The sequence below is a fragment of the Mobula birostris genome, chromosome 10 (assembly GCF_030028105.1).
Source record: "Mobula birostris isolate sMobBir1 chromosome 10, sMobBir1.hap1, whole genome shotgun sequence".
NCBI classification, from domain to species: Eukaryota; Metazoa; Chordata; class Chondrichthyes; order Myliobatiformes; family Myliobatidae; genus Mobula; species Mobula birostris.
The window spans coordinates 94,176,089-94,194,805 of NC_092379.1; the positions used below are offsets into that span (position 1 = coordinate 94,176,089).

At 39.2% G+C, this 18,717-nt stretch overlaps 1 protein-coding gene across 1 annotated transcript in view; it reads left to right on the top strand.

The window, feature by feature from the left end:
- LOC140203718 (ATP-binding cassette sub-family C member 5-like) overlaps nucleotides 1-18,717 on the top strand; it is a 173,910-nt gene that overhangs the window by 140,636 nt on the left and 14,557 nt on the right. The window contains exons 23-27 of the mRNA XM_072269755.1: nucleotides 861-1,014; nucleotides 6,412-6,540; nucleotides 9,791-9,977; nucleotides 17,065-17,154; nucleotides 18,261-18,450. Of these exons, the coding sequence (XP_072125856.1) occupies nucleotides 861-1,014; nucleotides 6,412-6,540; nucleotides 9,791-9,977; nucleotides 17,065-17,154; nucleotides 18,261-18,450 (750 nt within the window). The remainder of the gene's footprint in view (nucleotides 1-860; nucleotides 1,015-6,411; nucleotides 6,541-9,790; nucleotides 9,978-17,064; nucleotides 17,155-18,260; nucleotides 18,451-18,717) is intronic.

Genomic DNA, 18,717 nt, shown 5'->3' on the forward strand with positions numbered 1-18,717 from the left:
AAGACCACAGGGCACAGTCTCAGAATGGAGGAACATCTAATTAGAAAAAAAGATGAGAAGGAATTTTTTTAGCCAGAGGATGGTGAACCTGTGGAATTTATTGCGGCAGACAGCTATGGAAGCCAAGTAATTGGGTATATTTAAAATGGAGGTTGATAGGTTCTTGTTTGGTAAGGGCTTCAAAGGCAGGAGAATAGGGTCGAGATGAATAATAGATCAGTCATGATGGAAAGGCAGTGCAGACTCATTGGGCCATATGGCCTAATCCTGCTCCTATGTCTTATGTTAAGATAGGTGATAAATGAAAATAAAGACTGCTGCTTTCATTACTGGAAATCAATGATGCAGTCAAACCACCCTATGTTTGTTTATTTCGCAAGTTCAGTTGCATTGATCTCCTTCGTCCTTTTCACTTCAGAGGTACAAAAATGCCAAGTTTTTTTTCAGTGACTATTAGATCTTCTCAATGATCTTCTCTGCTGTGTTAAACAGCCAAATGTTATTACAATTAAAATAGATTATACTGTTTGTTAATTGGTTTAAAACATGAAGTGAAATAAAGAGATATCTAGTCTGGTGGTATGTATACGCAACTCCCGTCATCCGCCCCTCCTGATTGGTTAGTCCTCAACCAATCAGATTTCCACAGTTGCAGATGAGTTTTCTTTGCACGTGCTTCATTATCCATAATGTTCACATCCCATACACATCATTTATCACTTAACGCATCTAGAGCCTTAGCCTGTGCTCTTTAATTCATCTGCATATCTGCACTGTAAATAATTGTTGAGAATGAGCATTGTCTTTCTTTTATAAGGGAAAATTCTCATTGTTATATATCCTGCATGTTCTGTTTTCAGTGGATGTGCGGCTGACCACTCAGTCTGAAATGTTACTCCAGAATATTATTCTGATATTGTTCTATCTTGGCATCGTCAGTGCTGTCTTCCCATGGTTTCTTATTTCAGTGTTACCCCTCTGCATTATCTTCATGATTGTCAACAGGATTTCAAGGTAACTTTGCTTCAGTTTATTTTTGTCTGTAAATAAATCTATCAATGGAGAGCACAGATTGTTCTGTTAGAGAAGCCATGCAGCTGGTTCTTGTTTCTTATTTGTGGAATGGAATCTTTATTTACTCTTGCAGAATTAACATGCTAATAGCCCAGATTTTCCAACAGTGACATTCATAGGTGGCCTTCATAAATCTGCCCATAATGATCAAGCAATCTAACAATTTTTTTCTTTCTGAATCAGCTAAAGGAGCTCGTCAATGGCCAGTAAAATAATTCTATCACCAAGCAGACGGTGGGTTTAGGTTAAACTGTCAGGATTTCTGACAGACATCAAACTATGAAGTAAAAAGCAACACACATAAAAGTTGCTGGTGAACGCAGCAGGCCAGGCAGCATCTCTAGGAAGAGGTGCAGTCGACGTTTCAGGCCGAGACCCTTCGTCAGGACTAACTGAAGGAAGAGTGAGTAAGGGATTTGAAAGTTGGAGGGTGAGGGGGAGATCCAAAATGATAGGAGAAGACAGGAGGGGGAGGGATAGAGCCAAGAACTGGACAGGTGATAGGCAAAAGAGATACCAGAGGATCATGGGACAGGAGGTCCGGGAAGAAAGACAAGGGGGGGGGACCCAGAGGATGGGCAAGGGGTATATTCAGAGGGACAGAGGGAGAAAAAGGAGAGTGAGAGAAAGAACTTGTGTATAAAAATAAGTAACAGATGGGGTACGAGGGGGAGGTGGGGCATTAGCGGAAGTTAGAGAAGTCGATGTTCATGCCATCAGGTTGGAGGCTACCCAGACGGAATATAAGGTGTTGTTCCTCCAACCTTAGTGTGGCTTCATCTTTACAGTAGAGGAGGCCGTGGATAGACATGTCAGAATGGGAATGGGATGTGGAATTAAAATGTGTGGCCACTGGGAGATTCTGCTTTCTCTGGCAGACAGAGCGTAGGTGTTCAGCAAAGCGGTCTCTCAGTCTGCGTCGGGTCTCGCCAATATATAAAAGGCACACATACTTAAAAGCCACACATTTTAATTCCACATCCCATTCCCATTCTGACATGTCTATCCACGGCCTCCTCTACTGTAAAGATGAAGCCACACTCAGGTTGGCGGAACAACACCTTATATTCCATCTGGGTAGCCTCCAACCTGATGGCATGAACATCGACTTCTTTAACTTCCGCTAGTGCCCCACCTCCCCCTCGTACCCCATCTGTTATTTATTTATATAGACACATTCTTGCTCTCTCTCTCTCTCTCCTTTTTCTCCCTCTGTCCCTCTGAATATACCCCTTGCCCATCCTCTGGCCCCCCCCCCCCCGTCTTTCTTCCCGGACCTCCTGTCCCATGATCCTCTCGTATCCCTTTTGCCTGTCACCTGTCCAGCTCTTGGCTCCATCTCTCCCCCCCCGTCTTCTCCTATCATTTTTGATCTCCCCCTCCCCCTCCAACTTTCAAATCCCTTACTCACTCTTCCTTCAGTTAGTCCTGACGAGGGGTCTCGGCCTGAAACGTCGACTGCACCTCTTCCTAGAGATGCTGCCTGGCCTGCTGCATTCACCAGCAACTTTTATGTGTGTTGCTTGAATTTCCAGCATCTGCAGAATTCCTGTTGTTTGCGAAGTAAAAAGCACCTGTTTTAGCTAACTTATTAAACATACTGCAATGAGTAAAATACAGTTTGGAAAATTCATGTGAGATTAAGATTAAATTTGAAATATTAATAACCTTAATTTAAAAGTCATTATATTTTGATTAATTATCTTGGTGAGTTAGATTCCATGGCCTAGAAATTGCTTTTTTTATGATAATTTTAACATGGTTGTTTATCATCCTTAGGTTAATTTTAAAAGTCCCACAAAGATTATAATCTTCAGTTGTGAGATATCCAGAATAGTATTATTAGGGTTTTCTGCTTCATGTCATGCTTTGTCAATATCAGAGCTGGTAGACTATTCTATTGATAAGATAAGATATTGCTGGTGCCAACTCGCAGTCTTGCAGCTGTAGTCTCAGTAAGAATGAAGTAAGTACCACCCTTAAGCCACTGGGAAGAGCTACTGATTTATGTAGGAAGAGGAATGACAGTCAGAGAGACCTGGACAGGCTGGTAACAAACACTTGACAGAAGGCAGATTGCTTGTGCAAGGGGCAAAGGGAGACATCTGGATTATAGTCATCTGCCTATGTATTCCTGATAGGAGGTTGCCAGGGAAATCTCTGTAGAGAGTCTGCCTATGAATGCCTGCACTGCTAGCAAATGTCATTACCTTCAGTAGCTGCTGGTGTAGATTAGAAGAAAAGTGGATGCAGTTTTTTCTTTGTACTGGAGATTGAGTGTAAATTTTGAAACATGGTGAAGATCATGGGTCTGAATGATCTATCACTTGGAAGTTTAGTTTGATTCTAAATGACCACCACAGGCAAAACAGTCCTGACATAAATGTAAGATTCTCTTTGATGTCACAGAAGACATACATTTTTATAAAGGATAAATAATACAGTTTGAGAATTGTATTTTTAAGTATCATATTTTACAGGTAAATGTGCAAGTAAAAGCTTGTTGCTTCATGAGAAAATTAAGAGCATAGCGGTCAGACTGGACACAAAATTTGGGGAACTGAATCAGAATCAGGTTTAATATCACTGGCATATGTCTTGAAATTTGTTAACTTAGCAGCAGTAGTACAGTGATGAAAAAATAGAAAAAATAAGTAAATCAATTACAGTAAGTATATATGTATATTAAATATTTAAATTAAAAATAGTGGAAAAACAAGTAATATGGAAAAAGTGAGGTGGAATTCGTGGGTTCAATGTCCATTTAGGAATCGGATGGCAGGGGGGAAGAAGCTGTTCCCGAATCACTGAGTTTGTGTCTTCAGGCTTCTGTACCTCCTACCTGACAGTAACAATGAGAAGAGGGCATGTCCTGGGTGATGGGGGTCCTTAATAATGGACACCACCTTTCTGAGGCACTGCTCCTTGAAGATGTCTTGGGTACTATGGAGTTAGTACCCAAGATGGAGCTGATTAATTTTACAACTCTCTGTAGCTTCTTTTGATCCTGTGCAGAAGCCCCTTCTGCCATACCAGACAGTGATGCAGCCTGTTGGAATGCTCTCTGCAGTACATCTGGGGAAGTTTTCAAGTATTTTAGCTGACAGACTAAATCTTCTCAACTCCTAATGAAATATAGCCATTGTCTTGCTTTCTTTATAGCTGCATTGATATGTTGGGACCAGGTTAGATCCTCAGAGATCTTGACACCCAGGAACTTGAAATTCCTCACTCTCTCCATTTCTGATCCCTCTGTGAAGATTGGTTCATGTTCCCTTGTCTTACCCTTCCTGAAGTCCACAATCAGCTCTTGGTCTCACTGACATTGAGTCCAAGGCTGTTGCTGCAACACCACTCAACTAGCTGGTATATCCCACTCCTGTATGCCCTCTTGCCTCCATCTGAGATTCTACCAACAATGGTTGTATCATCAACAAATTATAGATGGCATTTGAGTTATGCCTAGCCACACAGTCTTGGGTATTGAGAGAGTAGAACAGTGGGCTAAGCACGAATCCCTCAGGTGCGCCAGGGTTGATCATCAGTGAGAAGGAGGTATTATTACCAATCTGCACAGATTGTAGTCTTCCAGTTGGGAAGTCGAGGATCCAGTTGCAGAGGGAGTTACAGAGGCCCAGGTTCTGTAGCTTATCAATCAGGATGGTGGGAATGGTGATGTAAAATGCTGAGCTATAGCATTGCACTATTATTGACATCATTTTGTCTAACTTGATACTGGAAAATATTTTCTGGTGCCAACAAAAATTCTGTCAAAGACTCAAAGATGGAATTTCTCACTAAGCACTTAAGATTCTGGAACTAGGTGCAATATAGCTATATTTAGGATCTTTTCCCCCCTGAATTGTGAAGAAATAATACTTTGGGAAATGAGAATACATATAGCATGCAACTAAAAAGTCTCATCTTATGCGACAAAATGTAATGTTGAGGTTTGTTTCATGGTTCATAAATGAAGTTCTCATGAATTTATGCAGATAATTTTGGGAAAAGCTGAAGTGATGCACCCCGTGGTTAAACAGATTATAACAGGTAGCAGGTTCTGTGCAAGTGCATTCTCAGCAGCTTCTGCCAGATTTTCTCCATTGTAATTACAAGTTCTGACAGCCTTGCTATTATTTTGAAAGCAAATTAATGAAAGAGGTGTATGATTCAATTGAAGTATGGACAGAAGTATCAATTATATTCTGATACAGTCATCTAGAGACTGACAACTATAAATCCATAGTGAAATATAACTTTATTATTTGTTATTATTTTGGACTATGTTAATGTAATGCAGGACATGCCTGAGTTACAGGTTCCTTTATTACAAAAGTCTATAAGTCGATTTTGTTCAAAATTCAGATAATACACAGAATCAATGAATGGTGTTGATGGGGGCAATTAACATGAGCATTTAATTATTGTATTCCCCTGCCTGGTTACAAAGATGCGGAATTAGGATGTCCCACACTCATTGGCCGGCTTCAGTGGGCTCGAAGTATTGGTGCATGTTACGTTGTTTAGTGTGGATCATTGGACTAGTATCAGTAGAAACAATTGCTGGTCAATTTCCAAAGGATCTGTTTTCAATTACCTCCCTCACTGAACCTGGGAGTCTGTGTTTAGTTATTGCAGAAAGGTTACTAGTCAATAGACTTTGTGTTCAGCTGGTTGTCTTTTGAGTTTAACAATACCTGTAGGATCTTATTTGTATGTGCAGGGTGTCTATAACTCAGGCATTTGTAATCTAGCGAGGGCCAGTATGTTTCTTGGGTCCAACCCATAGAGATCAAGAATATTCTTGATTTGGAAAATATTGTGTAGAATGTTGATTAATTTTAGCCCAGAATGCACAGGAGTTTCAATTTATTGAGCTAGGAAATGGAAAAAAAACTGATAGTTTCTATTCTATTAAAAAGGATGAATTTAGGACCATTGAATAATTGGATGTGTGTGTGAAATGGCTTTACTCACAGGTGAACAATGCACACCAGAGTTTAGTAATAGATGGTTATAAACTGGTTTGAGACTGTATTATGACATATTATTCACTGGTCTCTTACATTCCACTCTCCAAGTTCTATTTTCTTTTTGAAAATAAGATAATAATTGGAGAGTGGAATGCAAGTGACCAATGAATTTTGTGCGTGCATGTGTGTGTGTGTGTGTGTGTGTGTGTGTGTGTATTTCATTGCTAACTTGGTTTCCCTCTTCATATAATGCTGCTTGCTCTACTGATATTTCTGACACATTGTTTTTTTCAGATTTGAAGTAACCACAGTGGTTTTGTTTTCAATAAATAATGATTTGTTATATTCTGTATCCATTTGGCAGGGTTTTAGTTCGTGAACTTAAGAGAATGGATAGTATCAGCCAGTCACTGCTGACATCTCACATTACCTCCAGCATCCAAGGTTTGTCAACTATTCATGCTTATGACAAGGAAAGTGAGTTCCTACAAAAGTGAGTAGTAAATGCAATCTCTTCAAAAATATATACTACCTGTACAAAAAGCACAATTAGTATGTATAAATTATAGTGAATTTCTACTGGTTATCATAGTGGGGCTCATAAAAATGCTCAGAGAGAGCTGTAGAAAGGAATATATTTAAAAATTACAACTTGTATAGTACTTCCTCTAGAATTGAATCCAAGTATAGGTATTAGGTTAAGTGGGTTAGAAGGCATGGTGTTGGATAAATGAAGAGTTGAGATGCATCTGTAATTGTAGCTGAGAGGTGAATCTCCTATATGGAGATACTAAACTGGAGCTTTGATCAGAAAAATTAATTTTAATGCAGCAAGCTTGCATAGTCATTTCCTTTTACAACTTGAGCATAGGAATTCATATTGGAAAAAGCTGATCCAGAAAGTCGTCAAAGCAAGAAAATTGCAAATAAAGCCTTCAGGATAGGAATTATGCAAATTTCATTGAAGGGTTGAAAGAAATTGTACTGAGATGATAAAATGATGGAAACTCTCAGCACTTCAGGCAAATTAATGTTTGATGACTTTGTTTTTATTTCACATTTACAACATCTACAGTTTTATCTTTGAATGGAGTTACTAGGCCTCATTATGTATTGATTCCAATATTGTTTTATACTGCTCAATTTATTACCTTAAATTTTCCATTTTTTGCTGTCAGTTCCAACCCTGTAAAAGAGCAGAATTTCATGCTGGTGGTATACAGTACGAAGTTGCCTCTCCAGATTCATGCTACATTTTAAAAGAAAATTTGTCACCACGTTGCTGTTTTTTTCCATAGTTCAGGAAAGTCAGCAATTTTAACCATTGCTTTACTTGTGGAGATAATAAAAGATAATTATTTAGAAACAAATAAAGCCATAGAAAGGGTGCAGAGGAGATTTACAAGGATATTGCCTGGATTGGGGAGCATGCCTTATGAGAATAGGTTGAGTGAACTCGGCCTTTTCTCCTTGGAGTGATGGAGGATGAGAGGTGACCTGATAGAGGTGTATAAGATGATAAGAGGCATTGATCATGTGGATAGTCAGAAGCTTTTTCCCAGGGCTGAAATGGTTGCCACAAGAGGACACAGGTTTAAGGTGCTGGGGAGTAGGTACAGAGGAGATGTCAGGGGTAAGTTTTTTACGCAGAGAGTGGTGAGTGCATGGAATCGGCTGCCGGCAGCGGTGGTAGTGGCGGATACGATAGGGTCTTTTAAGAAACTTTTGGATAGGTACATGGAGCTTAGAAAAATAGAGGGCTATGGGTAAGCCTAGTAATTTCTAAGGTAGAGACATGTTCAGCACAACTTAGTGGGCCAAAGGGGCTGTATTGTGCTGTAGATTTTCTATGTTTCTATTAAATTGAGCTTTGCTCCATTTTTTCACCATTTATTATTTTGGAAAACTGAGCGGGTCCACCATATATGGATTTTGGGATAACGTATGATATCCGGAATTCAGTAATGTTTATATTTGTATTGCATTTTGTAAATAGTACAGAAAATAAAATATACAATGGAAATGCTAGAGAGTACAGATTACAATTGCATTTATGATTCCAAGCATACAATCCAAGTTCTCCTTGGTAATTTAGTTCAATTTCCACGCCCTGCTGGACTCTCTGTGTTTTAACTCCTCTTGCTGAGTTGCGATCTCCCCTTTTTCACGTAAAACAAGTTCAAACTGGGGTTTACTTCTATGTCTATTTGCAAACTGCCCATATCTGACTCCAGCAACAACTTTTCAAATTGACCTACACTACGGGTAGTCTTTGAGTGACTGAGAGTTGGCAGGCTCCCTCAGTCTCTTCCCAGGTAACTACAAATTACAATGAGAACATAGATAGTACTCAGGAATGAGAATGAAAACATAGAATAGCAGGTAGCATTGGTGGAAAGAGAAGCTGCGTCAATATTTAAGGTTGACAGCCCTTCATCAGAACTATGGACTATCGACTGGAAATATCTCCTTGTATGTTCCCTGAATCTAAAGTATTTTACATTCTTATTTTAAGTAGTAAGCACTCGCATTTCTATTTACTGCTGAACCAAAAATATAAAACTTGACTTCCCTTTTGGGACTCCAAGGTCATTTTCTTGTTGAAATCTAACCAATCACAACATTTTCTTTTGATCTCAAACTCGTCTCTGGTCAACTGACTCCCCACTGCTCTTACAGGTTTAATGTGAGCTGGGCAATAGACAGGCAGCCAATCCACTCTACAGAGCTAGATAGAAAATTTAAATATTAAATGAGGCTTTTAAAGATTTAACAGTGGAAAGCTATGCTTTGCTAGCTTCAGCTGAAGTGATTTGAGGGTAGCAATGAGAATGAGCTAAGTAGTTCAGAAGAAACGAGTGGTCCTCAATTCTCCTTTAGTTCATAGATTGGTATTTCTTGGTATGTGCCATTGGGTCTACATTCATATCTCCTCACCTAGTCAAAAGCAAACTTCTCAATCAAGACAAAAGCTCTGCTTTCTTCTCTCACTTGTATAAACATTAACCCCATGTTAACATCCAGGCCTCTGATGGCTGAGATTAACGGACAGCATGAACTAGTAAGGAAACCTGCACATTCTGAACTGTAAGGTATCGGGGAAACTACTATAAACCTGTATACATCCTGCTTATGGATGTGCATACAGGTGTATAAATTCACGTATAATTTCTGTTATATATTGTGACGGAAAAGGTTGTTAAGCACCTTTCTTTTTTCATACAATATACCCTCATGGTATAACACATGTCAAAGTCAAATTTATTATCATTTAGTAATGTATGCACGTGAAACAAAAAACTTACTTGCAGCGGTATCACAGGCAAATAGCATCGTATTAAACAGCATTCTCTCGAAGAACATATATTTGTAGATTCAAACTTGTGTTTTGTAAAACAAACTGCAAAACCACATTATGTTGTCTAATTAAATAAAATAGATTACTCTCAGGTGAAGGCAGTTTGTATACCTATTTCTAAATCCTTCGAATAAATATATGTAAGGTACTTGTATTATTTTAGACACATTTTGTTGATTAATTTATAAAACCAATTTTTGTGCTGGCAGGTGTGTGAGCATAGTCAGTAAATTAAAAAAAAACAAACACTACTGACATCCAGTGGTGGAATATCTCACATAAGCACTGAAGCTATCGAATATCATAAAGTACTTTTGGTACGTACATCTGCAGTACATGCACGATTTTGACAATCTCCTAATCCTGCTGCCACCATTTTTCTCAGGTATCAAGAGCTGCTGGATTGTAATCAAGGCCCACATTTCCTATTCAGTTGTGGCATGCGATGGCTGGCTGTACGCCTGGACCTCATTAGTATCATACTCATCACTATAGTGTCGGCAATGATGGTTTTCATGCATGGAAGGATTCCACCAGCCTATGCAGGTCTAGCCATCTCCCACACAGTCCAGGTAAATTCCAGTTATAACACCACTTGCATGTTTTCGTATAAGAACATAAAAAATGGGAACAGGAGTAGGCCATCTGGCTCAGCGAGCCTGCTGTGCCATTCATCAAGGTTATGGCTGATCTGGCCATTTCACCAACGTGACTTTTCTCCATAAACCTTAATTCCCTTCCCTTGCAAAAACCTTTCTGATTGTGTTTTAAATATATGAGGAGCCTTTACTACTTCCCTGATCAGAGAATTCCACAAATTCACTACTCTCCAGGTAAAGCAGTTTCTCCTCACTCCATACTAAATCTATTCCCCTAAATCTAGAGTCTATGCCCCTGTCCCCTAGTTCTAGTCTCACTTACCAATGGAAACAACTTTCCTGCCTCTATTTTACTTATCCCTTTCATAATTTTATATGTTTCTATGAGATCCCCTCTCATTGTTCTGAATTCCTGCAAGTACAGTGCCGAACTTCTCCTCACCAACTGACCACCTCATCTCTGGAATCAACCTGGTGAACTTCTTCTGCACCACCTTCAAAGCTAGTATATCTTTCCTCAAGTAAGGAAACTAGAGCTGCATGCAGTACTCCATGTGCAGCTTCACTGTTACCCTGTACAGTTACAACATAACCGTCCTGCTCTTAAATTCAATTTCTTTAGCAATGAAGGTCAACATTCCATTTGCCTTTGTGATAACCTGCTTCACCTTCAAACCAACCTTTTATGATTCATGCACAACCTCTCTCAAGTCTTTCTGCACAATAACATGCTGCACAATCTTTCACCATTGAGATAATAATCTGATCTTCGAGTTTTTCTTCCAAAATGAATGACCTTGCACTTACCAACATTGTACTCCATCTTCCAGACCCTTGTCTATTAACTTAACCTATCTATATCTCTGCAGACTCTCTGCATCCTCTGCACAATTTGCTTTACCACTCAATTTAGTGCCATCAGTAAACGTACTGTAGATATGGGTTAAGTTAACAAATCATGAACATTTGTGGACTCAGCACCAACCCCTGTAGCATCCTGCTCCCCACTAACTACCAAGTCGAGAAACACCAACTTATCCCAACATTCTGCCTTACCTAGTATATTGGTTAACTAATAGTATATCCATGCTACTATATTAGCCCCAACTCCTTGCATCCTTACCTTATGGATAAATTTTTCATGCAGCACATTATTAAATGCTTTCTGGAATTCCAAGTATACAATATCCACCTGTTTCCCTCTATCCGCTGTGCTAATTATATCCTTAAAGAACTCCAGAAAGTTTGGCAAACAGGACCTGTCCCTCATGAATCGATGCTCTGTCTGCCTGTTGGAACCACATCTGTCCAGATGTCTTGCTATTTCTTCCTTAAATATAGCATCAAACAACTTCTTGATTTCAAACATTAAGGTAACTTGCCCTTTAGTTGCCCACATTTTGCTGACATCCTTTTTTAAACAGTGGCATTGCATCTGCTGTCTTACAATCTGCTGGCACCTATCCAGAGGCGGCAAATTCTTGTAAATTATTATAAATGCATTTTAATTTGGGCCAGGACCCTGGGATGCATTCCATCAGGACCAGAGGACTTGTCCATCTTGAGGTCCACTAGTTTGATCCTCTCCGCCTCTTTAGTGGCACCCATTGTAAAGCAAATTTTTAGGATGACTAACAACTGAACACAACTCTCAAGATATTATGCATCCATATATATCTCTAATGCCCCAAGGCATTTCAATTGGGTATTATCATGCCAAATTTGACACTGATTAGCATAAGGAGAAATTATAATAGATGACCAACAACAACAGAATTTGGAGGAGCTGTTTAGAAATTGAAAGGTTTTTCAGGAAATTCAGAGCTTACAGCCTTGGCAGTTGATATCACTGCTGGTAATAGTGGAGCAATTAAAGTTACATATAATTAACAGGGTAGAACTGGATGAGCACAGGCATCTTGGAGAGGTACAGGTATAGGAAGAAGACAGAGGTGAAAATCAGAATCATGGGAATTAAATTGTGTGCATGTGACATACTCAGTGATTTTTGTTTTAGAAGTGAACCTCAGAAAATGACAGCAGATGATTCAAACACTTTCCAAACTCCACAGGGTATGTTTAAGCAAAGAAGAAGTTGTTATTCAAGGATATAGATGACATGCCTGTTCAGTGGGGCCTCAGTAATGATAACACTGACTTGTTCTGGTAATGACTTCAAGTTTACAGAGATATAAGGAAGGAAGTCAGCTGAGTGTCTTGGTATAGATACAGAGAAAATGAAGGATCAGATATGGGTTTCAGCCATATATGAAACTGAGCTAATAAAAGCTGGCACAGCATGGTAGTAAGAAGTTAGCAGATTTAATCAAAACAAATGGGTTAAGTTAACAATGTTAGTGGTGTAATTGTACAGGGAAGAAATACAATTTACTTTAACCTCTGGTTTCAGCAGTGACCTTGCCAAGTGAACATAGCTGTGGATTATGATGCCCTGGTGTGTCTATGTGGTCTGAAACTCATATTGGATTCAAGTAGGATGCTAAAACAGCTGGTTTAGAAAAGCTTGGCGAATATTCTCATAATTGGTTTTGGTGCTTAAGTCAAGAGGAGAACGTGGTCTTCTGGTTCTGCTGAACCTACTGGGAGAGCACAAGATGGGCTTTGAGATCTAGCTCAGCAGACCATCTCAGTTTGCATCCATATCTACTTGATCATGAAAACATGCCAGTTGTGGCTTTTTGATCAATTTGAGTGCATTCTGCCATTTTACACCCTACCCATTCTGCAAACACCCATACCCGATCTCATACACCCTGGTGCCAGACTTCAGATGCTAGTGCCTGGTGTATCTCCCATTGATATACATCATTTTAGCCTTATTAGCTTGTTCCTTATAGTGCGTCTCTTAGGTGAAGAGTCAGGTGAAATAACACTGTGCTCCTAATCATGACCATTAATGTATTACTCCTCTCTTCCTCCAGTCACTCCTCTTACAGCTTTTGTTCCACCAATATCCTGTCTTGTTCTTCCCATCCCTTCTGTTCTAATTGAATATTTGCCCTGGATCGGGGAACAGGGCTACTTTTCAAATTTCCTTAAATAACAAAACAGATCAAAGTTGCTGGTGAACGCAGCAGGCCAGGCAGCATCTCTAGGAAGAGGTACAGTCGACGTTTTGGGCAGAGACCCTTTGTCAGGACTAACTGAAGGAAGAGCTAGTAAGATCGATCTAGTAAAATCTCTTACTAGCTCTTCCTTCAGTTAGTCCTGACGAAGGGTCTCGGCCCGAAACGTCGACTGTACCTCTTCCAAGAGATGCTGCCTGGCCTGCTGCGTTCACCAGCAACTTTTATGTGTGTTGCTTGAATTTCCAGCATCTGTAGAATTCCTCGTGTTTGTGTAACAAAACAGATGGCTACTTTCATAAACTCCAGCCAACCCACATTTACAGTGATGCTAGCAAGTAATAATGGCATCTGCTGTAGATCAAGTCACAGGTGATGTAGTATCAGCAATGAAACATTGAAAGAGAGTACTTCTGGAAGATTGCAGGCACTTTTTCCTTCAGAGGTAGCTTGGGATTTAGTGATCTTCATGCCACATTAATGATGAGATGATATATTTCAGCTTAAAGAGAGCCCACATTCAAGGGGGCTACCCTCTCATGTGGGTGACCTCCTTCCTAATTTTGACAATGTTTTAACCTAACTGGAGAAGAAGGAGATTGAGAAAATTTTACAGTATCCCACATTTGGAGGCTAAAACCAAGGAAAATGAAGGAGGGTATAGAATGCCAGAGTGAAGCAGAAGATTAGTGAGTGGGAGACGTTGCCCAAGCAACTGCTTCTGTGATTAACAGCATGTCTGTGTGTGTGCCTATGAAAATGAATGCATGGAAATTCAGTTTTTATATTTATGTAAAACTTACTTTGACGTACCCTGCATTATGGCAACAGAAACTTATACAGAATTCATAAAACACAACCAAAAATCCGATACAAAATAAAAATCAATTTTTATGAAATTTATGTGAAAATGATTAGATAAATAAATATGATTTTGTTTTTAGTTTGCATTTCTTGCACAGCTAATGTGTTTACATTTTACAAAATGACTCAATATGGACCACATTCTAGGAATACAAACCCCACCCCACCCCACCCCACCATAATACACAATAACATAACAGTTAGCACAATGCTTTACAACACCAGGACCCAGGTTCAATTCCCACTGCTGGCTGTAAGGAGTTTGTACATTCCCCATGATACTGAAAGGGTTTACTCCGGGTGCTCTATGTACGGGTTAGGGTTAGTAAGTTGTGGCATGCTGTGTTAGTGACGGAAGCACGTGTTGGTCATTGATGCATACAATATGTATGTTTCGATATATATATATAACAAATAAAGCTATCTTTAATTGGGTTAACTGTATTGTGTAGGAATACTGGAATTTTTGTGACACTGCTGTATTGTACAAGCTTTCTCATTTTACTGGCCAAAGCACCAACCACCTTCTCTGAGCTCTTCATGTAGTGGTCCTGTTCAGTCTCCTGGCATCCCTTGGCTCAGGATGCCCTTCATATTGTTTATTCCACTTACCAAGTCTTTAATGTCTTTGCTGAAAGTCTGCAAGCTCTTTCCTCTGTCCTGTAATCACCCTCCCACCATGGGCAGGCTTTATTGTGTGTTGCCTTGGTACTGGGTGCTGTGGAGAGCGTGATTTTAAGGTTGACATGCTTCGGTCATTGACGCCCAGCAGAACATTTCTAGTTATGATGAATTAGTGTAATTCCATTAGACCAACACAGATCCTATGACATCATATAATACTATGTAGGTATCTTTAAAGGGCACCAGCAGTATTTATAAAACACAGTTAGCCTTCAAATCCAATTTCTGATATTATTGTTCTGGTTTAATTTGTAATAACTACTTAAAATTTCAGCCTGAATCCCCTGATTTATAGAAAAGAAAGGTTACCTAGAGATCCTGTTTTTGATTGCCTTTCACTGAGCCATTTGGAAACAGACATGCCAAAACATTATGTGAAGTATGGGTCAGTTTTCCCCCCTCTCCACTGGTGTATAGGCCTCACCAACGTGCACTGATGTTGGTCATTGTATGTAAATACCACAATCTGAAAATTCCTCTCCAAACTCTGTGCCATCACATTATGGCTGGCTCAAAATCTTGGAACTCTGGGCCTAACAGAAATCTTACTGCACAGGCTGCAAAGATTTAAGGCACCAGCACATTGTGACCTCAACAATTCTCTTAGGGCTGAGTATCAAATGACAGTAAAGCCCACATCTATAAATGCCAGTAAATAAATGAACAAACACTCACTTGTGAATAATTGCCATGAGGGTAAGGTATCTTGGAATTTTCTGTTCCGAGAAGAATTACTGTTTACTGGAAAGAAAGGGAAGAGTGGATAATATTATGCTTTGTTAGTGAAGGAATTCTATATCTATATCACTTAATGGTCTGATATGTTTATATTGCCGAAGTCTGAAGTATGGCTAGAAAATGAAAGGCGAGTTTGAAATATTACCAATGACTCTTTGCAGGAATACTTAGTTTCTCTGAACTTCACTTTTTTTGTTGACTTCATTGCCACCGGCGTCAATTTCAGGCTATTCAGATGAGGCCTATAGTTCAAACCATCCAGGCCATGTGCTTCAGACATACAATCACCTTTTCAATCTACTACTCATCTTTTTTTCTCCAGTCCTTGCGAAGGGTCTTGGCCTGAAATGCCAACTGTACTTTCTTCCGTAGATGCTGCCTGGCCTGCTGAGTTCCTCCAGCATTTTGTGTGTGTTGCTTGGATTTCCAGCATCTGCAGATGTCTTCTTGTTAGTGGAATAATCATCCTTCATCTCCACACCCAAAAATTATAAATGATCCTGGGCCTCATCACCTCTTATACTCTTAGTCCCTTCCACTTAAAATCTACAGTGTTTTAAAATTCAACCTTAGTCATCGTCGTGGCTATCCCTCGAGGTCAAGGATGATGACCTTGATTCTGTTGATCTTCTTATGGGCTGTCAAGTGGCTTATGAGTCCAATCTTGGCTCTGAAAGTTCTTCTGCATTCAGGACAGGTAGTTCCAGATGGCAGATTGGGCTTTGGTTGTTGCTGCCTCCCTTTCCATCTTCTTCTCTTTTCTTCTAATTCTGCACATCTGTTGGCTTTGAAAGTTGCTGTTCCTTCTTGGATGATGGCTTGCCAGAGTTTCCTGTCCTTGGCATTGGTTTCCCAACTGTTGATATCGATGTTACATTTCTTCATGTTGGCTTTTAAGATGTCCTTGAATCTCTTCTGTTGTCTGCCTCTTTTATGTTTGCCTTCTTTAAACTGGGAGTAGATTTATTTCGGCAGATGTTCGTCTTTCATCCGAACAACATGACCGCTCCATCTTAGTTGGTTCTTGATGACGTAGGCTTCAATGCTTCTTGTTTTTGCTTCATTTAGCACACTGACCTTGGTTCTTCTATCTTCCCAGCTGATATTTAAGATGTTTCGAAGGCAGCGTTGATGGAACTTTTCAAGTGCCTTCAGATGTTGTCAGTATGTTGTCCAGGTTTCTGACGCATACAGGAGCATTGGAATTACCACTGCTTTGTACACTAATATTCTGGAGTCTGTTTGGATATCGCGATCATGAAAGACTCTCGTTTGGAGACGTCCAAAAGCTGTACCAGCGCATTTAAGATGATGTTGGATCTCATCATTAAGGTTGACATTGGACGAGAAGTACTAAGTACATATAACACATAAATTTCTATATAATGCTGTTGATAGAGTCCTGAACTTTGATTTTTCATCTTACTTACTCATAGCAGAAATGGGGAACTCTTGGCTCGAGGGAATGTGGAATAAGTTTCTAGATAGGAATTTTGCAGTATACTATGGTGGATAAAGGTACTTGTGTAGTAACTAGAATGCTCGCTCTTTTTTTTCAGAATATACTGCTTTTCTAAAACATGGAATTGAATTGTGTCTTTTAGTTAAATAAAAATTAGTTTCAATAACTGATTTCATTTTCTCTCATAATAACTTCTCTTAATCTTCTGTTTGGTGTTCTAAATTAGTTGACAGGACTTTTCCAATTTACGGCCCGCTTAGCTTCAGAATCAGAAGCCCGGTTCACATCTGTAGAAAGAATCAGGCATTACATCAAGGTAAGTGTTGTAGATCTAATCATGACTCTTTGTACATATACCATGAAAAGTAATCAAGAGGTCAAATCTTGTTTGGACTCGAAAAGAGTTGGAGGATATTGGGACTGGGTGGGCAAATGGATAGAGCAAAGGGCGAGCCATGACTTTATTGAATGTCAAGGGAACTGACGTTTGGGTGCTGCTGTCATAAGTTGCTCGGTGCTACCCTCCAAATCAGAATCAGGTTTAATATCACTGGCACGTGTCGTGAAATTTGTTTTTACACAGCAGCAGTATATTGCATGTGTGATAAAAACTGTACATTACAGTAAGAAGTATATATTAAAAAAGTTAAATTAAGTAGTGGAACAAGAGAAAAAAAAGTCATGAGTTAGTGTTCATGGGTTCAATGTCTATTCAGAAATCTGATGGCAGCAGGGAAGAAGCTCATCCTGAGTGTGTGCCTTCAAGCTCCTGCATCTCTTTCTTGATGGTAGCAATGAGAGGAGGGCAAGTCCTAGGTGAGGGGGGTACTTAATGATGGATGCTGCCTTTTTGAGGCATTCCTTGAAAATGTCATGGATGCTGGAGGGAAAATTGCCTATGATGGAGCTGACTGAGTTTACAATTTCTGCCGCTTGTAATTTATAAATTCAGAAAGCTACATGATGTAATGGATTGACTGAAAAATTTAAAATGAAATTGCTTACGATTTGAGTAATGCAATTTTGATGGTGAATTTTCAGTTGTATGATTCTGCAGTATTACTCTATTCTCCTTTTCTGACTTGAATCCAAAAGGTGTTTATCAGAGGTACCTTTTGAGTAGTAATTTAACATGTCTCAAATCATTGCATCTGTCCAACCATCAATAGAAGTAGAAAACTCTCAATAGGTCAGGCAGCATCTGTGGAAAAATAAACAGAATTAACATTTTGGGGAAAGGATCCTTCATCAGATTCTGCAACGTTTCTCTTTCTGCAGATGCCATCTGACCTGTGAATATTTCCAGTATTTGTTGTTGTTATTTTAGTATATAGTTTATCTTTGTCAGGAGAGCATTTATTATGTGCCAGAAAAGGGTTACAATTTGAAACTATGATATTTTACATACTGTTTCAATTTCAGAATTTGGAATCAGAAGCACCATCTCATATTCCAGAGACGGCACCTCCTCTTAACTGGCCTCAGGAAGGACAAATCCAGTTTCACCAAGTGGCAATGTGTTACCGTGACAACCTACCATTTGTACTTAAGAAAGTTACATTTACCATCAAACCTCAGGAAAAGATTGGAATTGTTGGAAGAACAGGATCAGGTAATTTCATTCTTATTTAAGCAATTTATAATTTTAATTTGGAGAATATTGAAATCAAGTTAAGATATTTGTCCACATTAGTCAGGTAGAGTTGTGACCCTACTAAATAATTAAGTAATGTACATTTTCTCTCAGCAAGTTAGTTACCTATTGCAAAAAGTATAATAGATTGGCATGCTGATGTGCAAATATAACCTTATATTTTATAATCAATTATAAAATAACTTTAGAATCACAAAGCCCATTCAAAGCATTTCAAATAAGGAT